Here is a 25825-nt window from a genome sequence, read left to right as displayed (position 1 = left end):
CAACATTCCCCCTCAAGTTGGTGAATGGATATCTATCATTCCCAGCTTGCAAGTAAGTTGCCTGAATCTTTCTGTTGGTAAGCCTTTTGTTAACACATCTGCCAGCTGATGCCCGGAAGGAACGTAAGATGTAGTTATCAGTCCACTATCCAACTTCTCTTTGATAAAATGTCGGTCAATCTCAATGTGTTTGGTTCTGTCATGCTGAACAGGATTATGAGCAATACTAATAGCCGATTTATTGTCACAAAACAATTTCATAGGACCTTCACATTGTATCTTCAAGTCTTCTAGAATTTGTTTCATCCACAATAGCTCACAAATTCCTAGTGCCATAGCTCTAAATTCTGCCTCGGCGCTTGATCGAGCAACTACATTTTGCTTCTTACTCTTCCAAGCTACAAGGTTACCATACAGAAAAGTACAATAGCCTGACGTAGATCTTCTGTCACTCACTGATCCAGCATAATCCGCATCAGTGTAAGTCTCCATAGTTAGATTTCCACCTCTTTTAAACAAAAGTCCTCTCCCTGGAGTTGCTTTAAGATATTGTAGAACGCGGTCTACAACCTGCAAATGTCTCACCCTCGGATCATGCATGAATTGGCTCACCACACTGACTGCATATGCCAAATTTGGTCTAGTGTGTGCCAAGTAAATCAATTTTCCCACTAATCTCTGATATTGACCCTTGTCAACTTTGTCACTTTCCTCCTCAAAGATTATCCTGTGATTTTGTTCAATGGGAACACTTGCAGGTTTGCATCCAAGTTTGCCAGTTTCCTACAAAAGATCAAGCACATACTTCCTTTGAGAAATAAAGATGCCTTGCTTTGAGTAGGCTACCTCAATTCCCAAGAAATACTTGAGTTGCCCAAGGTCTTTCATCTCAAACTCTGCTGATAATTTCTCTTTGAGGGAATGTCTCTCAATCAAATCATCTCCTGTAACAATAATATCATCAACATAAACAAGAAGTACAGTCAATTTTCCTCCTTGTGAATGTTTAAAAAATAAAGTGTGGTCTCCTTGACTTTGCTTATAGCCCAAACACATCATTGCCTTTGTGAATCTTCCAAACCATGCCCGAGGGGACTGCTTTAGTCCATATAAGGCTTTCTTCAATTTACACACCTTGTTAGCTCCATTTGTTATGCCAACACCTGGTGGAATCTCCATATACACTTCTTCCTCTAAGTCTCCATGCAAGAACGCATTTTTAACATCAAACTGTTGCAATTCCCATCCACATGAAGCAGCAAGAGATAGTAAAATTCGAACAGTATTCATCTTTGCCACTGGGGCAAATGTCTCCTCATAATCAATACCATACATCTGAGTATAACCTTTTGCCACTAGTCTTGCTTTGTACCGATCAAGTGTACCATCAGATTTGTACTTTACAGTATAGATCCATCTGCATCCAACTGGACTTTTGTCTCTTTTCCTTTCAATAATCTCCCAAGTACCATTTTTTTCAAGTGCTCTCATTTCCTCATCCATAGCTTGGACCCAATTTCTATTTTGCAATGCTTCTTCAACAGATGATGGGATTTTCACAGAATCAACAGCTGCAATAAAACTTTGATATTGTGTGGAAAGATGTTTAGTGGAAACATATTGAGAGATAGGGTGTCGATATAGGGAGGGACAAGATCTTTTATCCTTCCTCAAAGCAATGGGTAAATCAACTGGATTAGTGTCACAGGTATCAGAAATGGCACAATCATCACTAGAGGAATCATTTTCAGTACTTACCTCCGGTTCAGGCGATTGAATTTGTTTATGGAGAAGGTCAGGTTTACTTCTTCTCTGATACACTAGAGTTGGTGTTGGAGGTGCTGATTCCTGTAAAACAGAAGGCCTTGAAGGACCAGGAACACTTAATGGCTCAGATTCAGGTGTTGAACTAGGACTCAAACTCAAACTAGGTGACAACTCGGGTTCAAGAGAGGGAACACTGATAGGTGTTCTAGGGAGGCTAGGACCAAGGATCAGAAAATCGGACTCAGACTCTGACTCTGACTCTAAGTCACTTATGTTCTCCCCCTGAGACTGAGAACGAGTGAAATATGACACATTTTCATGAAAGGTGACATCTTTGGAGACAAAGAATTTTCGACTCGGAGGATGATAACATTTGTACCCTCTTTTGTTGGGTGCATAACCCAGAAAGATACATCTGACAGCACGGGGATCCAATTTGTTGCGATATTGTTTGTGAACATGAACAAAAGCAACACAACCAAAAATGTGAGACTCAAGAGTGTGTAAGATAGGAACAGATGGAAAATGTGAAAGCATAAATTGGGCAGGACTTTTATTACCTAACACTCGAGATGGGACCCGGTTAATCAGATAGGCAGCAGTAAGAATTACCTCGCCCCAATAAGAGATAGGAACAGACATTTGAAAAAGGAGAGATCTAGCAACTTCAAGTAAATGACGATTTTTTCTTTCTGCGACACCGTTTTGTTGTGGGGTGTCAACACATGTGAATTCATGGAGAATGCCATGTTTACTAGTAAAGTTGGAAAAGGTATGATTGACATATTCTTTACCATTGTCAGAATGAATTCTTTTTATGCCTTTCCCAAATTGCGTTTGTACCATATTATAAAATTGGATAAATATTTATGGTACTTCGGATTTAGTATTCATCAAGAAAATCCAAGTTCCCCGAGTACAATCATCAATAAATGAGACAAACCATTTTGCACCAAAAATATTAGAGGTAGGGGCAGGTCCCCAAACATCAGAATGAATCAAATCAAAAGGTTCATCACTTTTATTAAAACTGGAAGGAAAAGATACACGATTGTGTTTTGCCAACTGACAAACATCACACTTAAAAGACTCAACAGAATGGTGTAAGAACAACGACGGAAACATAGACTTAATTATATAAAATGGAGGATGACTGAGACGCTTGTGCTGAAGCCAAATTTGTGAGGCTGAAGAGGAAGACTGAGACTGGAAACAGGAGGACAACACCTTTGGATGGTCATTAGAGAAGTAGTATAACCCTTCCTTTTCCTTAGCAATTCCAATCGTCTGCCCCGTGGTAAGGTCCTGAAAAACACAATGGGACATAGAAAAAATTACTTTACAATTCAGATCACGGGTAAGCTTATGGATGGAAATTAAATTGTGGGAAAGTGTGGGAACATGAAGTACAAATTGCAACTGGAATGGAGGTTGCAGGTCAATATTTTCAGTGCCAACAACACAAGCATGAGAGCCATCAGCAACAGTGATATAAGGAATACTCGAAGGTGTGGTATAAGAGCATAATAATGTGGAATCAAATGTCATATGATTAGTAGCACCAGAGTCAAGAATCCACGCATTCTTAGGAATATTACCACAAACAGTAAGAGATCGGGAACACAATGGAGGTGGTTGATCGTTAATAATCTCAGCCATTGAAAGGACAATCGAGAGAAAACAAACCAAGAAACAGGATGGGTTAGGGTTTCAAAGATGAGTGAACAAAAACAAGAAGCACGATGTGCTACAACACAAAACAACAATGACTCAAACACCCAAAAACAACAACAAACTGCAAACTGTAGTAAAAAAAAACTCCGCTACAAGGCGGCTAGGGTTTAGGCGGAAGCGAATCCCCCAAAATCGGGAGCTCTTGATACCATGTTGTAAAATATTTTACTGATATATTAAAAAGTAATTCTTACATGTTACATCTACATGCTTTAAATAAGAGAGAATAGAAAACCTAATGGGCTTTGACTAATGGGCCTCATTACTAATAGAAATAATTACTATTTACAACATCGCCTATGGTGCTCTTTTGCCTGAATTATGGGAGCTACCCCGTAAGTATCTCAGCAGACGGTTTTCTTGGAGTAGCTTCTCACTCTCTCGCTTTATATGGTAACTATCATTTGGGTGGTAACCATTGATCCTGTGATATTTGCACCATCTCTCACAATCATTTCCCATCGTATCTCCCATGTGATAAGGGGTTCAGGAACTACCTTGGTGTGATAAATGTCCTGGAGGATCTTCTCTCTTCTCGTTCTCGTGTTCAGGGGGTGAAATGTTCCAAAGGCATTCTGGTGGGCTTGAACACGATATTTTCCCAAATTTGAATTGAGTTTTGATTTCTTCGTTGGCCTGACGCCTCAGATTTTCCGCCACCTCTCTCTCTCTCTCTTGAATCCCGAATTCTTTATTCAATGTTGCTTTCTTCTCCCTTGATGTGACATTTTGCATTTTTGCTCTTGCGACGATCTCTTCCATCGAAGCTATTGACTTTTGAACTAATGATTCGTTGAAGTTTCCGGTCTTGAGGCCATTTTGGAAAACCCCAACGAACATTTCGGGAAGCATTTTTCTCTTACCCAGCTCATGCTTGAGGGGTTGTGTACATGTCTGATTTTTTGGTATGTCTTAGGAAAACATCTCACCCTTACACGTCTCATGTTTGAGGGATTGTGTAAATGTACGGTTTCTTGGTATGTCTTGGAAAAACATTTGTTTCTTACATGACTCATGTTTGAGGGGTTGTATACATGTCTGGTTTCTTGGTATGCCTTAGAAAATATTTCACCCTTATATGACTCTTGCTTGAGGAGTTGTATACATGTTTGTTTTCTTGGCATCCTTTAGGAAATCATTTCACCCTTGCACGACTCATACTTGAGGGGTTGTGTATATGTCTAATTTTATGAACTGGGTCTTGAGTGAATTGATTCAACTCGGAACCAGTGGAGCTCGTTCTGATTAATAGTTTATCCAGAAGAGTAAGACCAAGCTGAAATAGTTGATGGGTCAGGAATGTTATGATGACCCAAGTCTAGACAAAATGACACATACCTTAAGGTTAAGAAAGCATTCCAAATATCTGATTGAGATACAATGAGATACAATAGAGAACATATTTATGACTAATTGAGAATATCAAGGTCCCAGATTTGGACAATAACATCCATTCTCAATCATCATTAAAAGGTCATGAGAATCATGGACAATCACCTTAATTTACCTCTTATAAGCTTTCTTGTAAGACGAATCTGAACAAGTATATAAAGGGAAGAGTGCAAGAAGAAAAATGGTAGAAAATTGATAAGAGAATTTGAATCTGACTTTTGTAGGCGTTAATATTAGAGTTTTTAATTGGTGTACAAGATTACTTCATAATACATCAAATCACATCTTACCGAATCACATTCATAAAATATTTCTACTATTATCTATGCAATAATATTTGTTTGTTTGTAATTTATTTTTTTATTATAGTTAGTAAGAAAACACTTTTTACACCGAATGTGCGTAAATTAACTAAACTAAACTAAACTAGTTCTTTTTAAGTTTTGACCTCTAACAACATTAATGGTGTAATTGGCTTACAGTGTTCTAAAAGCACAAAACCTTTCTGGTACTCTTCCACCTGATCTTGTGAGGTTGCCTTTTCTTCAAGAAATGTATGTTAAGCTCAAAAAACTTAAACTCCAATTTTAATTATAAGGTTTTTTTTGTTAACCTTTATCGTATTGATGATTTCTTATTTGTTTTTGGTACAGTAACCTAACCCTCAACTATCTTAATGGTACAATTCCCAAACAATGGGCTACATTAAGTCTTGTAAACATGTAATACATATGTATCTTTTTCTCTCTTATGCTTGTTCTTTATTTTTTCCAAATCATGTATGTGTGCTTATCATGACAAATTTTACAATTTTTCTTTTGGTTAAGTTCCTTCTATGGAAATCGTCCATCTGGTCCAATTCCAAAGGAGTTTGGAGACATCGCCACTCTCAAAAGCTTGTAAGTTTTTGGTTTAAGAACTTGTTCGATTTCAATTATTATAAATTTTGAGAAACTTTATTTTCGGTGGATAGGGTATTGGAGTTCAACCAGCTATCAGGAAATCTTCCTCCAGAACTTGGGAGTCTTAACCAGATTGAAAGACTGTAAGCCTTTCATATGTTTTTTTTAAGATACTGTTTTGGTGATCTTTAGTATCAGTGACTGATATTGGATGCATTTAAGTCGCCTTAAATTTATTCTTTGGTGTTGCTGCAGGCTTCTTTCCTCCAACAATTTCACTGGAGTGTTACCTGCAACATTTGCTAAGTTCACTGCATTGAAGCAATTGTAAGTATTTTACTTTCATTAATGCTAGATTTCATTGCTATGTAGCATCAGCACTTTAGGTTGAAAGCTTGTCTACATATTTGACACGTGTTGGTGGATAACACTCATACGACACCGACCCATGTGGTTACATTCACTCACTTTTGTTTTCTCATATTATTTTCAATGCCTACTACGTGTGACTGTCGGTGTTTGTGTATATGATAGTGTTTCATATCTGCATGCTTATATATTCCATGTTCATAATTACTGCTATTTGTTGCTTAATGCAGTCGAATTGGCGACAGTCAATTCTCTGGAGCAATACCCAACTTTATACAGAGTTGGAAAAATCTTGAGATGCTGTGTGATTCTCTTTCTCTTCTCTTGTAAAAGTTTTTAGATTCTGTAGTATTGTCATTTTATTTGAAACTATTCTCCCCTCATAAATGTTTTTCACAGCGTGATCCGAGGGAGTGGTTTGAGTGGGCCAATTCCTTCTGGAATTTCACTTTTGAAAAATCTCACTGACTTGTAAGTATGACGCATCCACACACACTATACAAACAAATGATCTGAAGGTTTCTTTTTTATTGTAAAATTAACCATGCTTCAAATGTGATGCCCAGGACTATTACTGACTTGAATGGATCTGATTCACCTTTTCCACAACTTGAAAATATGTCAAAGCTGTCAAAATTGTAAGTTGGTGTGGGTAACATACATCAAACCATTGTTGTAATGTCTTACAATAAAACAAGTTAAGGAGAAATTGTGGTGAAATATTTATCTATGGTCTGATTGGTTTCAGAGTACTGAGAAGTTGCAATATCATTGGAGCAGTGCCTGAGTATCTTGGAAAGTTAACTAATCTGAAAGCGATGTAAGTGCTGTTATACTTCTTTCCATTTTGTTTGATTGATATATGATAACTTTCAAATTTCCTTTCAAGCTTTTTAAACATGTTTAAGAAGAAGAAAAACGCACATATAAGAACTTGTATTCTGTATCTTTGCTTTTTATACCGATGACATGCTTCTTTTGTTCATCACAAAATAGGGAACTATTCTTTATGTTAAATTCTATATTTACTCTTTCTCTGAAAATAACTTATTCTGAATGTCCTTTTCAGAGACCTCAGCAACAACAAATTAAGTGGACATATCCCCATGAGCATCGGGGGTCTAGAGAATATATACTTGCTGTAAGAATTTTGCTGCTGCTTCTGTTATCATAACTTAAAATTGTGGATATATTTTGGTTTTTCTTTGTAGCTGTGTGCATTAATTTTATTTCAATTGATGGGTATGCTTTCTAGAAAGGGTCAAATTGTCCTGGTTCTCTTGGAGATATAGCATTGTGGTGTGCCAACTACTAAAAATTTATTTGGTTTCCAAATCTGTGATTGTTTTTTATGCAAGTTATGTAGCAACTGCATTCGATTTTCTTATATGCTCTCTTAAAACAAATGTCAGTGAACCGTGTTTATGCTTATTTGAGAAGAAAGAAACTTTTAAAAATGTAGAGGAAAAATAGGGAAGACTAGCTAGTGTAGGTAGAACGGATCTTTTTATTCTAGACACTGGAAACTGAAATGTTTTTGTTCATTGCTTTTGTTAGTAAACTAAAATAAAAACTTATGCTGCCAAAACCTGGTAAGTTGATATGAGTCATTTCGGAACTGTTCAATAATTGGGATAATGTTTACTATCTTATCAACTATTTTTCTTGTTAATTAATAATTTGAATTCTATTTATTAACTTTTTGATGTTAATTTAACTAGATTTTTATCTGGGAATCAGCTGTTTGGATCGCTGCCTGACTGGATAGTTAAACCAGACTTTGTGTAAGTTGTCTCTTATAGTATGGAATGAGCTATCAATTGTTCCATGAAGTTGATCAATTGCATCATCATGTAAGATTCTGACAGATATTGTATATACTTTATGATTTGTCCTATAACAAACTTTGAGCAGCAGACTTGTCAACAAGGAAGTGTGTAAGAGTCCTAGCATTGTGTTTTTTCACTTTTCTTTTAATTTCATGGTTTACATGTTCTGTATTTTTATGAAACGACATGGGCCTCAGTCAATTTCCTTATGCCACAGAAACTTGTTTGCGTCTTCTTTGACGGGAAACAGCTTGTAAGTTTTTTTTGTCTTTCGTGATAAATAATTACCTATATAGTTGTATATGTTACTGAGTGCTAACTTGTCCTCCTCTTCCATTTATAATCTTCTCAGAGGAAATGTTTCATGTTTGGAAAACTATCAATGTCCTAAAAGTAAGTTTACTTTTCATGAATTTCCAATATATATTGTTGGCCATTATTTTTAAGTTAAGTACAAGAGAAAATATCATTTATCCTTATATAGTACTGATTAATTCCTCTAGCAGTTGATAACCCTTTTCTTCTTTTCCAAGCTTGGTACTCTCTCATAAACTGTGGTGGAAAGAGTGTAACTTTGGATGGAAATAAGACATATGATGATGATTCAACTGAGATGGAATCAGCAAGGTATCGTCAAATTGGAACAAACTGGGCACTTATAACTGCTGGTCACTTTTTTGATAGTGGACGCTCTGACTACTACATATGGTCTAATGCAACAAAGCTTGACGTTGACAATGATACTGAACTGTACATGGATGCACGTGTTTCTCCAAATTCTCTTACTTATTATGTATTCTGCATTGGAAATGGAAACTACACTGTGAAAGAGGTGGGTGGTGTTGGCAAGGCAGTTATTAAAACTTTTACTGCTGGTGTGACTAGAAATGCATTGGAGATTCGCTTATTTTGGGCTGGGAAAGGAACAACTACTATCCCACTTGGATCAGTATATGGTCCCTCTTATATCAGCTATATCAGTTGATCCTGGTTAGTTGTTTAGTTGTATTTTCCAAGATTCATATATCTTCAATCACCTTTGTTGTCCACATAGAATCTATAATGCACCTATTAATTGTGCAGATTTTACACCCCCGTCGGAAAATAATAGAAGCATACCTGTAGGAGCTGTGGTTGCTATTGTGTTTGCAGGAGCAATTGTTATCATCTTTGTAATCGGCATAATGTGGTGGAAAGGCTGTTTAACACAGAAATGTTTAGGGGCAAGAGGTAATCACTGAGAAACCACTTCAACTATCCTGTTTACCATCTTTTTTAATAAAACTCAGGAAATCTTGTGCAGAATAATGGGATTTAGCACACGAGGGATATAAAGTATCAAATTATTTCACCTTTCTTCCTGCGTAAACACTTAACTAACTTTCCTTGAGGAAAGTAATAGGACTTAGATGATGAACTCAGTGATACCATATGTTTCTAATTATTGCTGCTTCCAAAGATATCTCTGATATTGTTTGCTTTTATTGTCAGAGCAAAAGGGTCTTGCTTCACAAACTGGCTTATTCAGCTTACAGAAAATCAAAGCAGCAACAAACAACTTTGATGAATCTTTTAAGATTGGAGAAGGAGGATTTGGTCCTGTTTACAAGGTATATTTTGCACAATTTCGTATTATTATTCAATCAACATGTGGTACGTATGACCACAATGATGAGTTGCAGTTTTTGTTAATCATAAGTTTTATACTGTTCCTCAATAATCAGGGTGTTCTACAAGATGGCACAATCGTAGCGATTAAGCAGCTATCTTCTAAATCAACTCAAGGATTCCGTGAATTTATTAACGAGATAGGCATGATTTCTACTTTACAACACCCTAATCTTGTCAAGCTTTATGGCTTCTGTATGGAAGATGATCAGTTGTTGTTGATATATGAATACATGGAAAACAATAGCCTTGCTCATGCTTTATTTGGTAATTATTTAATTGCTGTATCTGTAATCAGTTATAATCTTTAACATTTAACATATATATTAATGAACAAAATGATATTGTTGTCTAATTTCTATCAGCCAAGAAAGAAGACCTAGAAAATCGTCAATTGAGATTGGAATGGAAAACTAGGAAGAGAATTTGTATTGGTATAGCTAAAGGTTTAGCTTACCTGCATGGAGAGTGAAAAATAAAGATCACTCATAGGGACATCAAGGCCACAAATGTGTTGCTAGATAAAGACCTCAACCCCAAGATATCTGATTTTGGTTTGGCAAAGCTCAATGAAGACGACAAAACCCACATGAACACCAGAATAGCTGGCACTTAGTGAGTTCCCATTCTTGATTCACTCTGGTTATGATCTTTATTGAGTTTCCATACTTTGAAGAAGCCAAAGAGTAGAGGTTAAAATTGAATTCCAAATATAAGTTGATCAACTTGTTATTGACGTTTGCGTGTGTGTAAATACTGTGTTTGATTTATTTGTAGTGGATACATGGCTCCTGAGTATGCTATGCATGGTTATTTGACGGATAAAGCAGATGTTTATAGTTTTGGAATCGTTGTGTTGGAAATTGTTAGTCATCCCCAGGAAGAATGCTTCTCTCTTCTTGATTGGGTAACCTATGTTCTTTTGCTATCTCATGCCAACCTTATTGTCCCTGAGAATATCTGACATAGTTGTGTACCGTACATTGTCTAGAAATTAGAAAATTTAATACTGTCTTATTATGGATGACCGAGTAATGGCACCTTTATTACAAACTTTGAATTGCACATTAACAGGTGCACCTCTTGAAGGAAAAAGATAATCTATTGGAGTTCGTTGATAGGAGATTGGGCGAAGACTTCAAGAAAGAGGAGATAACGACGATGATCAATGTGGCTCTTTTATGCACTAGTTATTCTCCGTCGCTCAGGCCTTCCATGTCTTCGGTAGTAAGCATGCTTGAAGGAAGAACAGATGCTGAAGAAGTGGTGGCAGAATCAAGTGAGGTATTGGATGATAAGAAATATAAGGTGATGCAACAATACTACAAACAAAGAGGAGGAGAAAGTAGCACAACTGAAGCTCAAAGCATCGCAACAGATGAATCTAATGCCTTTATATATGATACAGATTCTTCATGCTGGGAACCAAGAAATCAGCAAAACTATACAGCTTGCATATTTTTATTTTGAAAAAGATAAAACTTGCATTAATTAATAAACATGTCTCTCGCAATATGTAATTTTTTTATAAAGAAAACCATAGAAATGCTCAAAAGGAAAACTAATCCATATAAGTGAAAAGCTAAGTAAAATGATTTATTGTCGACTCTAAGAGTATCTATGATGACAATATATAAAGGAAGTTTATAACAAGTGAGTTGATTTCTTTTTTTCTAGATCGAAAGAACTTGACGGGTTAAAATGAATATCATAAAATTAGTTGAAGTAACTTTAAAAAATATGTTAACATTAATACTCGATTTATAATAAAGTATTATATCATTATTAATATAATATACTTTTAGCATTGAAACAAAATATGTATGAGTTGTTTTAAATACAATATATCTTATTGTATTTACATGTTAAACTTTTCACGACTCAATTTATTAGAACATTTTCTTCAAATGAGAGGTTCATGCAATACATTTCAATTTAAAAATATTTACTAATGAAAAATTCATGTAAGATTATTGAAATCAATTTTAGAGAAGATTATATTTATTTCTTATTTTTTTTAATTTAATGAATTTGATGTGCTAAAATAAGTAGCATAAAAACTGTAGAATCGGTTTAAAGAAAATGTGAAAACGTGTGCGGAATAGGCGAGATTTCACCCTAGTTAAGGGTACGTGATTTCGACCTCTAACACACTTCATGTTGTTGGATCTAACCGAACGATCACCCACATAAGGCACCAGATCTCATGGAGCCTGTCGTAACCGTTCATCTTATATAAAATACAATGTGTGTCATTTAAGGTATTTAATTATTCATACACTCAAACTACTTTCTCATCCATTCACTAATTTGAGCGTTGGAGTGATATCCCTGCAGGTCCATCCCCACTGTATTAGAAGCTCACTCCACCGCATCAGAACTCAAGTATACTCGATCTTCACCTACCTTTGGTTTTCGTACAAAACATCAATATTTTCTGTGGAAATCGACTTCTAATTCTCTCGAATTTCCACGAAGAGCAACCATCTCTTTGCCATGATCTTAGATCACCGATATTACCTCTTTCAGAGTACTTATCTCTTCCTCCCAAAGGTCATCGATCTAGTCCATGCCTTCATTGTAGCATCAAAATCAACTGGTTCGACTGTCGCACGTAACACCATCGTCACACCAGCCGTCGTAACCAACACTCTATATTCTGTGAGGGAGGCTCCACTTCTCCCACCAGTTGGGGAGGCTCTTGTTGGTGTAAGCCCTAGAGGCCAATACTTTTGGTACTTGTATCGAATTATTTATTAATAATAAAAGGCTTTTTCTTTATTATGTTTGTTTAATAAAGTCCCTAGAATAGCTAGTCCGTTTAATGTATCAAGTACGACTTAATCATGAGATCACATTAAACATAAAGACATTATTCTTAAAGTATCTGTAGTCGAGCTTTATTGTGAAGTGGATTAACATTAAAGCATTAAGACTATTATGTATATAGACTGATGATCACATCTCATGAGTGACCTAGATAGAATTTGTCCATCCTGCGTAACAGGATAAATGTCTATGGGCCCAATATTGAACTGGACAAGGATGACACGGTCTATGCCTTGTGTTCAATATAGACATAAGGGCAAAAGGGTAATTGTACGCATAAGTATTATCACAAAAGGATTTGTCAGATCACATGACATTTTCGTGTCTTGGGTAGCAGTGACGTGTTGCTAGATACCGCTCACTGCTTATTATGTTAAATACGTGATTTAATATAATTGTCAATGCCGCGAAAACCTACAGGGTCACACACAAAGGACGGATTGATGAGAGATAGAGTAACTAAGAAACACCGTAAGGTACGATGCACTTAAGTGAATTGTACAACATCGTAAGGTACGATGTACTTAAGTAGAATACGAAATATGGTAAGGTACCACGCGCTTAAGTGATTTTGGCATATTATAAGATATGGGCCACTTACACTTAAGTGGGCTTTTTAGCTTATAGCCCACACAAGTGGTTCTATAAATAGAACCCTTGTGCAGAAGCATTTAGTGCAGTTGCAAATTTCGTTTCTCTCTCTCTCTCACTCAAAGCCTTCATTCGTAGCAGCTAGCACTGAGATTGAAGGAATCCGTTCGTGTGGACTGAGTAGAGGCGTTGTCATCGTTCAACGTTTGTGATCGCTCCGTAGATCTGCATCAAAGGTTTCAATCATCACAAGAGGTAACGATTCTATCACTGATCATGCCCATTCGTAAGGATCACTAAAGGAGAAAATTTTAAATTCCGCTGCGTTTTGTATCGCCTTCTCCTTCAGCTCCGCTCTTAGTTACTCCTCATGCAGTTCCAACACTGCAAAATGTAGCATCTCTGATAGTCGAACATGTATCTTTTAAAGCTCTTATAACCTTTCAACCTCCCTTATAGTTTGTCCAAGGTCAAGCTTTTAATCAGCATTTGTCGCAACCTACGATTCTTGGACATGTAATGCTCCACAATATCAAACAGACGCAAGATATTTTAGGTGCGTATGGGTAAAACGATATGATGAACAACGTCTACAACCTAGTACAACCACAAAATTTATGCTTCCTCAATGAAAAGATGTTTCAGATTGAAGAAAATTTGCAATTCATTTCTCCCATGGATAATTTTGTGCCTAGGACCACTTCGTGCAATGAACAAAGAGGCGAGACAAAGCTTATCCTCGTAGAAACTATTTCACCATCCAGGGCGGCTCCTAGGTCTCCAGACGAAAATCATAGGGGGGGACAGAATACTCCTCCTCATGGTTGTAAGGGGAGAAGAGATAGTCACACGCCACCTGAGGATCGTCATCGATCATTATCACACCACTCCTAAAGGGAGGAGTGTCATGGTACTGAGACTTCAAACACAATAGGGGTGATTTGTGTGGGATTGAAAATCCATTTTCAAAACAAAATCTTTTACAAAAATAAAGTTTAAAAAACTTATGTAAAACTAACATAGTAAAAGCAGTGGAAGTAAGAAAATAAAATTGTAACGAAAATAAATGACCAGAAAGGAAAAAGTTTAGGGATAAGAGAAAGCCACCAGAAATATAGAGATTTGGTATAATGAAGTGATTTACTCATCTCCCCATGAATTCCTTCTTGAGGGTTTCCAATATGATATGGGCTTTTGTTTGCCCATGAACTTTTGTTTCCAATACACTTTTCGGAGTTTTTTAATGGCTAACTTTCCAATCTAGATAAAGTTTTAAATACAGGGACCTCCACAGCCAATTGATAGCTTTTTAACAGTCGGTTAAGCTCACAAGCCGATTGAGAGTTTTAACTATGGATACCTCCCAAAACAACAATGAGGTTTTAACTGGTTTACCTCAACAATCAAAAGAGAATTTTTCACTTGGTTTAGCTCTCATCTGCAGGACTACCCAATGAACCAATCATCACGAGACTTATGGCCTTCAACATTGATACCATGGAGGAAGCAGAAGAATCAGCAAACCATAGGATCACCTACATTACCCTTAGAGATATTATAGTTCATATCAAACATGGAGGAATAGAGGAAGACTCATCATTCAAGGAAGAAGGAAAAGAAGAACCAATTGAACAAAAAGACATCAAGATAGACAAGGTATTAAAAAATTGTCAAAATCTAGTCGAGGATATAAAGAAAATTATGACAAAGAATGATGATGTTTACGGCATCAAATAATCATACTTATGTGTTCTTAAAATGTTCAATATGCGTTTCACGGTATTTCAATTTTGCAACTTCTTATTCATGTAATATCAATTCATAAGCAATTTCTATTATAAATAAAACAATACTTTTTCCCTTTCTTAAATATTTATTTGCTTATGTTTGCATATTTATAATTTTAGCAAAGCATCTATATTCGCCTTTTTTTATATCGAAAAAAAGGAGAAGTATACTCTCACAGGGAATAGAGTATACTCTATACTTAATTGAGGGGGGGTTTGATTACTCCAAATACTTTTATTTGTTTCTTTTACCACAACCCTGAGATATGCGTTATCATCATCAAGAATGAGGAGAATATGGAACCTTGTTTTGTAGATTACTTCTCTATGACATGCCTTTAATAAGGACAATTTTTTTGATGATGATAACTAGTCCTTAATGACATGTCAAGCATAAGCGGTTACGTGGTTAAAGATGCAAACCAGGATATTAAGGTTTGATGGACATGACTATATGATGATGGCAAAAATGGAATATAACTCAAGACTCATCTCAAGTGAACTCAAGTAAGTGTCTATGAGAAAAAAAACATTCGAGTAAATACTTTGTAAAGCATAAGGGCATTCTCGTAAAAGTGCATGGTTAAATCACACACACGAAAATATTTTTTTAACTAAGTTTTCTCAAGAAAACATTTTTAAAAATGTTTTGAAGTCATGCTAGATGATTTGGAAGTTGTTTGAAAAGCTTTGGGGAATTTTTTTCTCTTTGCCAATTGATTGGCACATTGAACCAATCGATTGATTCAGTTTAAAAATGTCTCTCAAGCGATTAGGACAATATCTTAATAAGGTGTAATGGCTAAATATCTATGTTTTCCATTTTAACTTAGTAATTGATTATTTTGGAGGCAACCAATCGATTGGTATATGTTGTCAATCGATTGAAAAATCTTAAACTGACCTTAAAATAATTTCCTTTTTGAGTCAACCTCTAGCCTAAAATAGATTTCATTTCCCACATTTTAAATCATTCAGAAACGTGTTTCATTTTCCACTTTTCTTTCTCTCTCTCTCTCTCTCTCTCTCTCTCTCTCTCTCTCTCTCTCTCTCTCTCTCTCTCTCTCTCTCTCTCTCTCTCTCTCTCTCTCTCTCTCTCTCTCTCTCTCTCTCTCTCTCTCTCTCTCTATATATATATATATATATATATATATATATATATATATATATATATATATATATCTATTTATCTATCTATCTCTCTATCTATCTATCTCTCTCTCTCTCAACTTTTCTTTTGTTTATTTTCTCTCACTACAAATTTAGTCGAAGTGCTTTTCGAGAAGTCTTATTGCGATTGAGGAAGTTGTAATTTTGGAAGGGTAGATTTATAAATACATCGAGGAACTTTTATCTTTACATTGGTTGAACATTTTATCCAATTGTAGATTGTTTGTTTGAGTTCAAAGTTAAACACGTAAAAAGCTTAGGATTGGGATATTAGGACGCACTCAAATGCAACCACAATCAAGTCTCTTGTTTAGGTTCGAGATTAGCTTGTGATAAAATCTAATAGGTTCTTGGTTAGCCCGTGATAAAACCAAGATTAGGTTAAAGCTTAGCCGGATACCAAAAACTTGTTTCTGTTCGAGATCAACCCAGTGGTAAAATCTCACAAGTTATTGGTTATCTCGATATAAAACCAAGGTTTAGGTTTGAGAGTTCATCCTGGTGTTAAAAGATCCCAAGGTTTGTTTAGAAGATTGATGACTAATCGCTCCAAGATTCTTGTGGAAATGAGACTAACTGCTTCGATCTTCCGTTTGGAAGGAAGACTCACCACTTCACTCCATAGTTTGCTTTTTAGTTGAAAGTTAATTATAAACTTATTTTTTCCTTTTATAAGGGGGTTCAAGAGTTTAACCTACTAAATATTTTAATATTATTTGATACTCTCAAGATCAATTCTTGGGGAGAAAAGTATGTATTTTTTCTTTGTTTGACTGAGCCTCTATAACTTCTAGTGTCTTCCCTTTTTCCATTAACTCTGTAATTTATGCACTTTACATTTTACAATCTTATTTTTCCACTGCTTAATCTTAAACAACTTCCAAAATGTTTTTTAACTCTTATTTTAATTCCAAAAGTTTTTCAAAACCAATTTTTTGGAAACACACAATTCATCCTCGTCTTGTGTGTGAAGTCACATGTCCAATAGATACATCAATGGTGACCAACAAGTCAGCCATACAGAGTAGAATGATATCTTATTGAAGGGGTATGTCTGATTGTGATCGTCATACGATGTGAAGTTTATATCTTCTATCGTGATGCGGCCAAGATAAGGTCAAAATAGCTTGGTCGACTGATTCTCTCGAGTGGGGTGAGGAGAAATCATGTAGAAAAGCCTCATCATAGTTATTGACATATGCGCAGTCAGAGAGGCGTTGAAAGTGTTGGAGAATCCATGCCTGAAAATGATTCAATTGAAAAATTAGTAACGATATAACACAAGTATTATGAAAAATTAGTAACAATGGAGAGGTGTGAAAAGTGTTGGGGGATCCATGCCCGAAAATGATTCAGATGAAATATCAGTAATGGCGTAGCATAAGTATTATGAAAAATTAGTAACAGTAAATATGCAAATATATTTATTGTAAGTAGGGTGTTGTTTGTTGTCATCTATCTAGTCTTTCATAAACAAGTTTCACCTAACTTGGAGTAGAGGTAAATCAAACAAGAGCGTCCCGGTTGTACACATGAATCCTCTCCAAGTCAATGAAGTATCTCAGGTAGAAGACATCAACATAGTATGCATTTTGTCCACGAATATGGATGTGTCAACCAGATAGAAGAGGTTTGTCCTCAATGCACATATTATATGATGTGGTACCAATGCATCATCACTATCATCCTCAACTGCTGCATTCAGGTGGTATTTGTACATCCTCTCCAAAAATTCAAACATGGCATAACATCATCTGGTGTCATCTATCTTCTACTAGGTATCACCTGGGTCAGCTCCCAAATATTTTACCATCATCTCTAGTGTGTCAAGTATAGTGAGTCTGGATTAGTTTAATCATCTTCCCTTGATCAGAAGAAGTATAAAGGATAACACATCATCAAGTGTGATGGGTGTCTCATCGATCGAAAGATGGACTGAAGAAGTCTTTGTGTGTCATCTCTCAATGAAAACAGACAACAAGCCATGGTTAATAAAAGCATACCCACTCTTGCATAAACCTTGCATCCCAAATAGATGTATGGCATTCTGAAACCATGACTCATCAGGTTGCGATAGCTTCGCAATCTTCCTACCGTAGTTGATACATTTTGACGACTCACAATGATGTAAAAAAATCATGAACGTTAGAAAGTTTAAATCTTATTACACATATGTTTAACAGAATAAATATTGATTTATTTTACCTTTCCATCTCACACATGACTAGCAACATGGTTTGCATACAGACAAAGTAATAAGGTGTATGAGGGACCTCCTGGATAAACAACAGGAACAGTAGCACCAGGTTGGACTTCTGTGACATGTGGGGCAGTAGCAGGGGATTCATGTCTCCAGGAGGACGATGTCGGAGACACGTGAACTTCGGAAGTAGATGCTCTTGCAACAACAAACAGTTGTACCAATGTCTGGACGAGAGGGTCTAGCCTTTTCTCTTCGAATCGATGCATGTTGCTCTACTCTACCATATCTCAATCTCTCTTGGTGGTCAAATATTTTACCATTAATTAAATAAGTAAAATCATGTTATAATCAAATAATTCAACCCTAGGGGACAAGACAGGAAAAATCAAACAAAAAATACATAACAAGCAAAATTCGGAAGTTAACTTTCGTACCATCCTAAAATCGGAAAAAACGCAGAAGTAGAGCATGCCCAAATGCTCTAACTTCAAACTTCAAAAAATATACATGCATGCCTCACTAAAAAACCTATTTATGCAATCTAATGTACCATAAACAACCTATTATGCATTTAAGTTTAAACTAATGCATCACCAAAAAAATGAAAAACTTATCGAGTATGAGAAATAGAATAGAGTAGAAGTTGATTGATGTCCTAGGCTTTAATGCAATGTAGTAGAAGTAGCGTGAAAGCTTGAAAATGATAGAAATGGAGTTTGCTCACAACCTCTGTTTTGGCTTCTAAGAAAACTTTACGAAATGAAGAAGGAATGTCTAACACATTATATAAATCAAACATGTAAGGAACTTAACCTTCATATAAAATACATACATTAACCTCCGCTAAAAAATACAAAGATTAACATTTGAATATTTTCAGCTTTATTCTGACCTGAGTTTGAGACTTAACTATGGTTGCATTTTAGTGCATCTGAAGATTAAATTCCAAATTTTAAGAATATTATTGGTTTTTCCCTAGGGTGCGTGAGCACCCATAAGAGTGCCAAGAGTAATGTCCTCTCTTAATTACTTTTCCTTTCTTAATATCGGAAACAATTAAAATACCTCGTAACACAAAAGAGAAGTTAACTTGCCAACCTCTCATTTATATCTGGCACCCCCCTAGTTTTGAATGGTCAAAATTGTCCTTGACTAAAAATTGAATGAAATTTCCGTTCAAAATTTTCGATAGGCAAAATTAAAATTTTTTGTACAAATTAAATTTCTGGTAGTGTATTGTAAATTTTTGATGTATCGAAAATTTTGAAATTTCTGGAAAGTAGCAAATGATACTGGAAATTCCAAATTTACCTTTTTATACCTGAAATTTCAACCTAAGTGAAATTTCCGCTAATGTTATTTGTTTGAAATTTTAAACGCTCTAGATTTTTTCGATAGTTTTGGATGGCTGTGTTTGCACCGACAATTTTTGTGTGGTCTAGAGTAAATGGAAAGCTGTATAAATATGAGGGGTCACCTGCTGTTTGATAAAAACATCTAAAAAAATGCTTCTCCCTGCCATGGTCGATACGCTACATGGTCAACATACCCAGTAAGCATCGACCGGTCAATGGATCCTCCATGGAATCATCTATCAATGTGCACAGAGGGCTCGGTCGAATGAGTCGTAACCTCTGTGTCAGCAATAACATATGGGACTGGACCAACAACAACAACATCTGGTTGGACCACCTCATCAACAAGCACTTCATATGTCACCTCATCTCTAGGGTGTCAATTGATCGTATTGATTGGCGTCGAGTGCTACGAGGTCCGCAGAACTGACTCTTCTCAGCCAACCGTTTCTGGTGTGAACCGATTGGAACCACTCGTCCAACCTGTATATGGAAAGATTCAGCCTCAGCAGCCCTAGCCTGGTCTACCACTCTATTTGTTGCTCTGCATGCAATAGTGGCTCTCTGCCTTTGTATTTCACTGCAATTAACTACTGAAAATTCTAAAATTTCCGATAAAAAACAAAGTTTGTATAACTATTAAAAATTCTGAAATTTCTAGAAAATTCCATGTGATTTTATATTAGAAATTTTGAAATTTCCAGATAAAATATTTTCACTAATACATGAAATTTTGAAATTTGCGGTAAAAAAACATACTGATTTTGAAATTTCCAGTAGAAGAAACAAAATTTCCGATATCACCTAAGAAACATCAAATTCGCACCTGACAACTGTAAATTTTGAAAATGAGTAAAAAACAAATTGTAGGAGATGTATTGTCTATTCATACAAAATGGGGGGATATCAAATTCAAGTGAGGGGTGTCAAATTAAATGTTCAACACAATCAAATTACAAAGCAAGGCAACTCAAAATAATAATAATAATAATAATAATAATAATAATAATAATAATAATAATAATAAAAATAATAGTAATAAATAATAATAACAATAATAATAGTAATAAATAATAATAACAATAATAATAGTAATAAAAATAATCCCATTAATAATTTGAGACGGTGATGTTACTCCCACTATAGCATCTGTAGAAAAATGTAATATGGCTTCTTCACATTCAAAGGTACAAAAGGGAAGTCCTTACAAAGTTTGACAATACATTGCATACACCTAAAGACAATATAAACATCAAATGATTCATTCAAGTAGCAGCTAATGCAAAAAGAAGCTCCATGTTCGGTTATATAGATAAGAATGATCAACATTTGTCATATCCGACATCATTGATTTCATCTCTGCAACTGTATTCTCTTATCCTGAAGTGGCAAATCAATCGGCTGCTGCGCCTCATGTGGATGTTCTGGGCCGCTATAAACTTTCAGGCGTGTGAATAGTGTCCTACCAAGCTGCATAAACAAAACCATTAGTTAATGTAGATTCAACTATATATATATATAAACTTTTCTTTTTGTTTGATCAAATATAAGGATGCCTCCTTGGAATATACTTTGTTGTACTTACCCTGCCTTTTGGAAGCATGCCACGAACAGCATGTTCAACAATTCTTTCAGGAATTCTTTTCTGCAGCTGATCAAATGTCTCGACTGTCATACCACCAGGTCGACCTGAGTGCCTTCGATAAAGCTTTTGTGTCCTCTTCTTCCCACTCACAGCAACCTTTTCGGCATTTATCTACACGACCCCAATTGCAATTACAAGTTCTATTAACTAAAGAGTATTTAGGATAGACATAATTAATTAAATAAATTGAAATTAAGTTCTATTTGCTTATATTTATGACTAAAATATGAAAACTTTTTTGCTCCAGATTAAGAGCTGTTTTACTAAGACTTTCAGGACATGCAATTAATCAATGCATTAACTACAATTCACTAAGTTGAGTATCAGCCTACAAAAATGTGAAATGTGATTCAAATTTCTGTGAGATGTGACATTATTATAGAAAAAAGTTAAGAATGTGCATAAGAACAGGAGAGGGTAGCAAGATGGTAAAACATAAGATTGTAACTTATGATAGGAGGATCCTACCCAATTATTCTTGTAAGATTGAGAAAGAGTAGAATCTCAAGGAATCTTCAATAACAGTAATTGTCTAAACAGAAATTAAAATAAATGTAATAGAGGGGGCAGGTATAAACATGGAATGTGACAAGCCTTTTGAGCATAAGGAGACGCATCACATCCCCTTGAATTTGCAAATGGGGTTTACCACTCTTTTTTTCTCCAAATAAATACCAATTTCTATCATAAGGATAATGACAATTTGAGGGAATGTGAATTTCATGGTGACCTAACACAAAAAGTAAATACTAAAATGCAAAAAGTAACCTTCAACTATAGGTAAATTTCAAAAATCTCCTTTGATTTTTAACTCAACTTTACTCCTTCAACTTACAAAATAGTTCATCATGCATATGCATAGAGGATTGCCCTCACTTATAAACATATAGAGGATTGTCCTCACTTATAAACATATGTTAAGAAATAGAGGTTGAACCTAACTCATCCCTAAAAAACCAGCTTATCCAGTGAGGATTGCCCTCGCTTATAAACACATGTTTAGGCCATATATTGGCCAATGTGGAAGTTAACAGACTTCTACATCCCATGAAATTACTTAGTAGAAGTAGAAGTAGTAAACCATAATAACATGACTTCCATTGTGAATTGCAAATAGAGAGATAAACAATTTATGCAGAAATACATACCACAATGACAAATGCACCCATGTCCACACTAGGTGTATAAGTCACTAGATTTTTGCCTCGGATGTGATTGGCAATTGTGGATGCTAGTCTTCCAAGAATTTTATCTTCAGCATCAACAATATACCATGTTTTTGCTGTGTTGACATGATCCGAAGCTTTTGGATACCACGTCGTGTTCCAAATGTCCTGCAATCATTAGGTTATTTAAAACAAAGAAAAATAAGATCTAAAAACTTTCAGAACAATACAAATAGAGTTTTTGATTAGTAAAATGACCACATATTCACAGTGAAGTGAAAATTTAGAGAAATTTCCGAAAGAGGGAGAGAAAAGGGGTTATATTATACCGGGCCTTGAAATCGGGGCTCAGGTTCAACACAGATGAATCGTGGATCTTGTTCTACCACGGAAGTGTCCTGTTGAGAACGGACAACGAAAGATGAAGAGAAATGGGTAGTACGAATTGAAGAAGAAGATGACAATGAAAGGGTTGGAAGAGGCAATTGGGAACCAACAAAGGAAGATTTAGCGGTTGCATTTTTGTGAGAAGTGAGTGAAGATGAAGGGAAGGAGACGGATGGTGAAGCACAGAGCAAGGACATTGTTACTCACTCTCTCGCGCTGCGTTCTGCGTTCTGCGATATATCTATCTTGTTATCCTTATGTTGGGAGATAATGTAGAAGATGGAGACTGGGATAACACAACTTTGGTTACGAGTCCACTAGTGTTACTTTTCTTTTACCATTTCTTTTTTCATTCTTTTACTAATAAATTTTTTTGCTTTTACTAGTCAGAAAATGGGTGATGACGTGACGTGTAAATTTATTTTAAAATTTTAAAATATTAGTATACTTTTATTAGATAACTATTTTATATTGTCATAACATTATCATTAAATCCTTTATTCATTTAAAAAAAACTTAATTCCTCTATTTTATTTTTATTTTTTGTTTTAATCTCTTTATTTTAAAAATAATAATTATATTTTTTTTAAGTTTTGATTGAATTTTGATTTTTTTAAAATTAAAATTCAACACAAAATTTTAAAAATAGATAAAATTATAATTTTTAAAATAATAAAAAACAAAAAATAAATAAAATAGAAGGATCAAATTTATAATTAACTCAATAAAAATCATGAAATACATTGTTTAATTGATATGTAAATTTTACATTATCAATTAATTATATAATTATTAGATTTTTATTCATGTTTAACTTTTATCAAATTATCTGTAAAATAATTTTTATGAATGGTTTATACTAATCATATATAATAACTATTCCCTTAAAATATATTGTTTTATTATATTTATAAGTCAATATTATATCATATCTCATAAAGAGTTGGAGGTGCATGATTAAGCTCTAACAAGGGTATAAATACACATTAATCATTAGTTACTAGCTATTTGTCTTTTAAAAGAATAAAAATTATTTTAAAACATTCGTATTCTTATCTATCTATTTGCACAATGGGAGTTTTTGACTTCTGTGCCACTTTTGCCCAAAAAAAAAAATCTTAATATGCCATTCTCTCAAAATTTATTTCAATTCTGCCACCCTTTTGCATTTTTCTAATTAAAAAACTCTTCCATCATAAGAGATGGTGGAGGATGGTGAGAGGCTTTAGAAGAGATCTGTCATCTTAAAGATAGTAATTAGTATTATTTATATTGTTTTTTTTTTGTTTTTCATTTATTAATATATTTTAATATTTTTTAAATAAATATAATTAATAATAAATAATATTAATTAATTAAAATAGGAAAATAAAAAAATATAATAAAAATGTTTTTTGTTATTTTACTTTTTAAATATATTTTAATATTGTAATAATTTTTATAATTAAATATTTAATAATTAATTATATTTTAATTATTAAAAAAAATGAAAAGAAAAATTATTAAAAAATCAATTATAGGATGAACAAAAAGCAATAAATACAATTATTTAGAAGTTCCAGTCTTGTTTGGACATATTTTACGCATATGGTCGATTTGACGACAAATACCACATGTCCATTTCAGTTCTAATGCGGCTAATGTTTGGACGACCTTTCTTTTTTTGTCGCATAGTATCATTGTGGCAAAGAGTGTCGCCTTCATATTAAGGTTAATTCGTTTCATTTAGAACCCTGATGAAGCTTTCTTCGTATACGTTAAAGACGCTAACAACATTGTACACATCAGTTATATGCACATAATAGTCTTGTTGTATACTTGAAGACGCTGCAATAACATGTGAGCAATGGACATGGAAAATTTGAAAATTTTCACATTCACGCGTCTATTTCTGGAGGTCGACGTTGAAATGACTAGTAGGTCGGCCCTCATTATGATTCATCGTCTCTTGGACCAGGAAGTAGAATCTCTAACGATCAAATTGCATGAATTCATAAGTGTTAGATTAGATTACCTCTTCTCTAATCCCCTTGATGCAATTAGCAATGTACATTTTCCTTGAACCTAACGTTTTTGTCCATTCATGCTCTTTTTTCCCAAATAGTGTACCCAACCTAAAGTATATTGATCTTACCAAAGTTGTAATAGGTAGGTTACAAGTGGCCTTTAAAACTTAGTTCATTGATTCAACAAGGTTGGTAGTCATATGGCCCCATCGTTGCTCTCCATCAGACGTTATTGACCACTTTTCTCTAAAAATATTATCCACCCACCTTAATGCTTGTATGTTAGCCTTCTGTGTCTCTCCCTGTAGTATTCTTATGTAGATTCATTCATTGTATATCATGTTTATGAAAGTTCAAAAGAAATTAGTACACAGAACTTAGTTGAAGATGTTTACATAAGGACAAACATAAATCATTACCCATGTCAACAACCTTTTTGCGAAGGTCTTTGCCTCTGATTTTTCGCATAATTTTTTGTGATATGTGTCTAATACAATATACATGTGAAGACAGAGGATATTGCCAGTCATTTTTTGGGTAATTATAAGTACTCTTTATGGACTCATGTCGGTCTAATATCAAACATGGGTTTAGTTAGGGTGTAATCTGCATTCTCATTTTCTTTAGAAAAAAACTCCAAGCACCACCAGTTTCACCCTTAATCAATGCAGAAGCTATTGGAAATATGTTCATGTTCCCATCTTATGCAATAACAATTAACAAAGTCCTCATATAATTTCCATGCAACCATGTTCCATCAACTTGAACGACCAACTTGCAGTATGCAAAGCCCTTGATACAAGGTTGGAATGCCCAAAATAGACGATGGAAAATTCTAGCATCACTCATATATGTTTCGTCATATGATAATGCATGAAGTGTTTCTAATTCTATTATAGTACCATGTAGAAACGTCTTCATGACCAACACTCATTATGGCAAATTCTTGTATGAAGTCTCTCAGTTTCCATAGATAAATGTGATTGCTTTGTTCTTTGAAATCCATGCATTTTTGTAAGAGATTG

The 25825-nt window shown here is 34.8% G+C and overlaps 2 protein-coding genes and 1 pseudogene across 2 annotated transcripts; 2 read left to right on the top strand and 1 right to left on the bottom strand.

Annotated features, from left to right (window-relative positions):
* The first annotated feature begins 4443 nt into the window (after nt 1–4443).
* Nucleotides 4444–6186, top strand: LOC127137288 (probable LRR receptor-like serine/threonine-protein kinase At1g53420). Its single transcript, XM_051063758.1, has 7 exons — nt 4444–4478; nt 5376–5447; nt 5547–5615; nt 5721–5792; nt 5867–5938; nt 6051–6122; nt 6168–6186. The coding sequence occupies exons 1-7, from the start codon at nt 4444–4446 to the stop codon at nt 6184–6186; spliced, it is 411 nt and encodes a 136-aa protein (XP_050919715.1).
* On the top strand, nt 5196–11314 carry LOC127075324 (probable leucine-rich repeat receptor-like serine/threonine-protein kinase At3g14840; annotated as a pseudogene).
* Nucleotides 11315–20685: 9371 nt separating this feature from the next.
* LOC127075323 (50S ribosomal protein L13, chloroplastic) lies at nt 20686–23145 on the bottom strand. The gene is made up of 4 exons (XM_051016808.1): nt 22737–23145; nt 22390–22575; nt 21182–21352; nt 20686–21066 (listed from the first exon to the last, which is right to left on the bottom strand). The coding sequence occupies exons 1-4, from the start codon at nt 22989–22991 to the stop codon at nt 20950–20952; spliced, it is 729 nt and encodes a 242-aa protein (XP_050872765.1). The 5' UTR covers nt 22992–23145; the 3' UTR covers nt 20686–20949.
* Nucleotides 23146–25825: the final 2680 nt, after the last annotated feature.

The sequence above is a fragment of the Lathyrus oleraceus genome, chromosome 4, assembly GCF_024323335.1.
Source record: "Lathyrus oleraceus cultivar Zhongwan6 chromosome 4, CAAS_Psat_ZW6_1.0, whole genome shotgun sequence".
NCBI classification, from domain to species: domain Eukaryota; kingdom Viridiplantae; phylum Streptophyta; class Magnoliopsida; order Fabales; family Fabaceae; genus Lathyrus; species Lathyrus oleraceus.
Note: the sequence above shows the minus strand (reverse complement) of the source record. Positions and strands in the feature narration are given on the sequence as shown.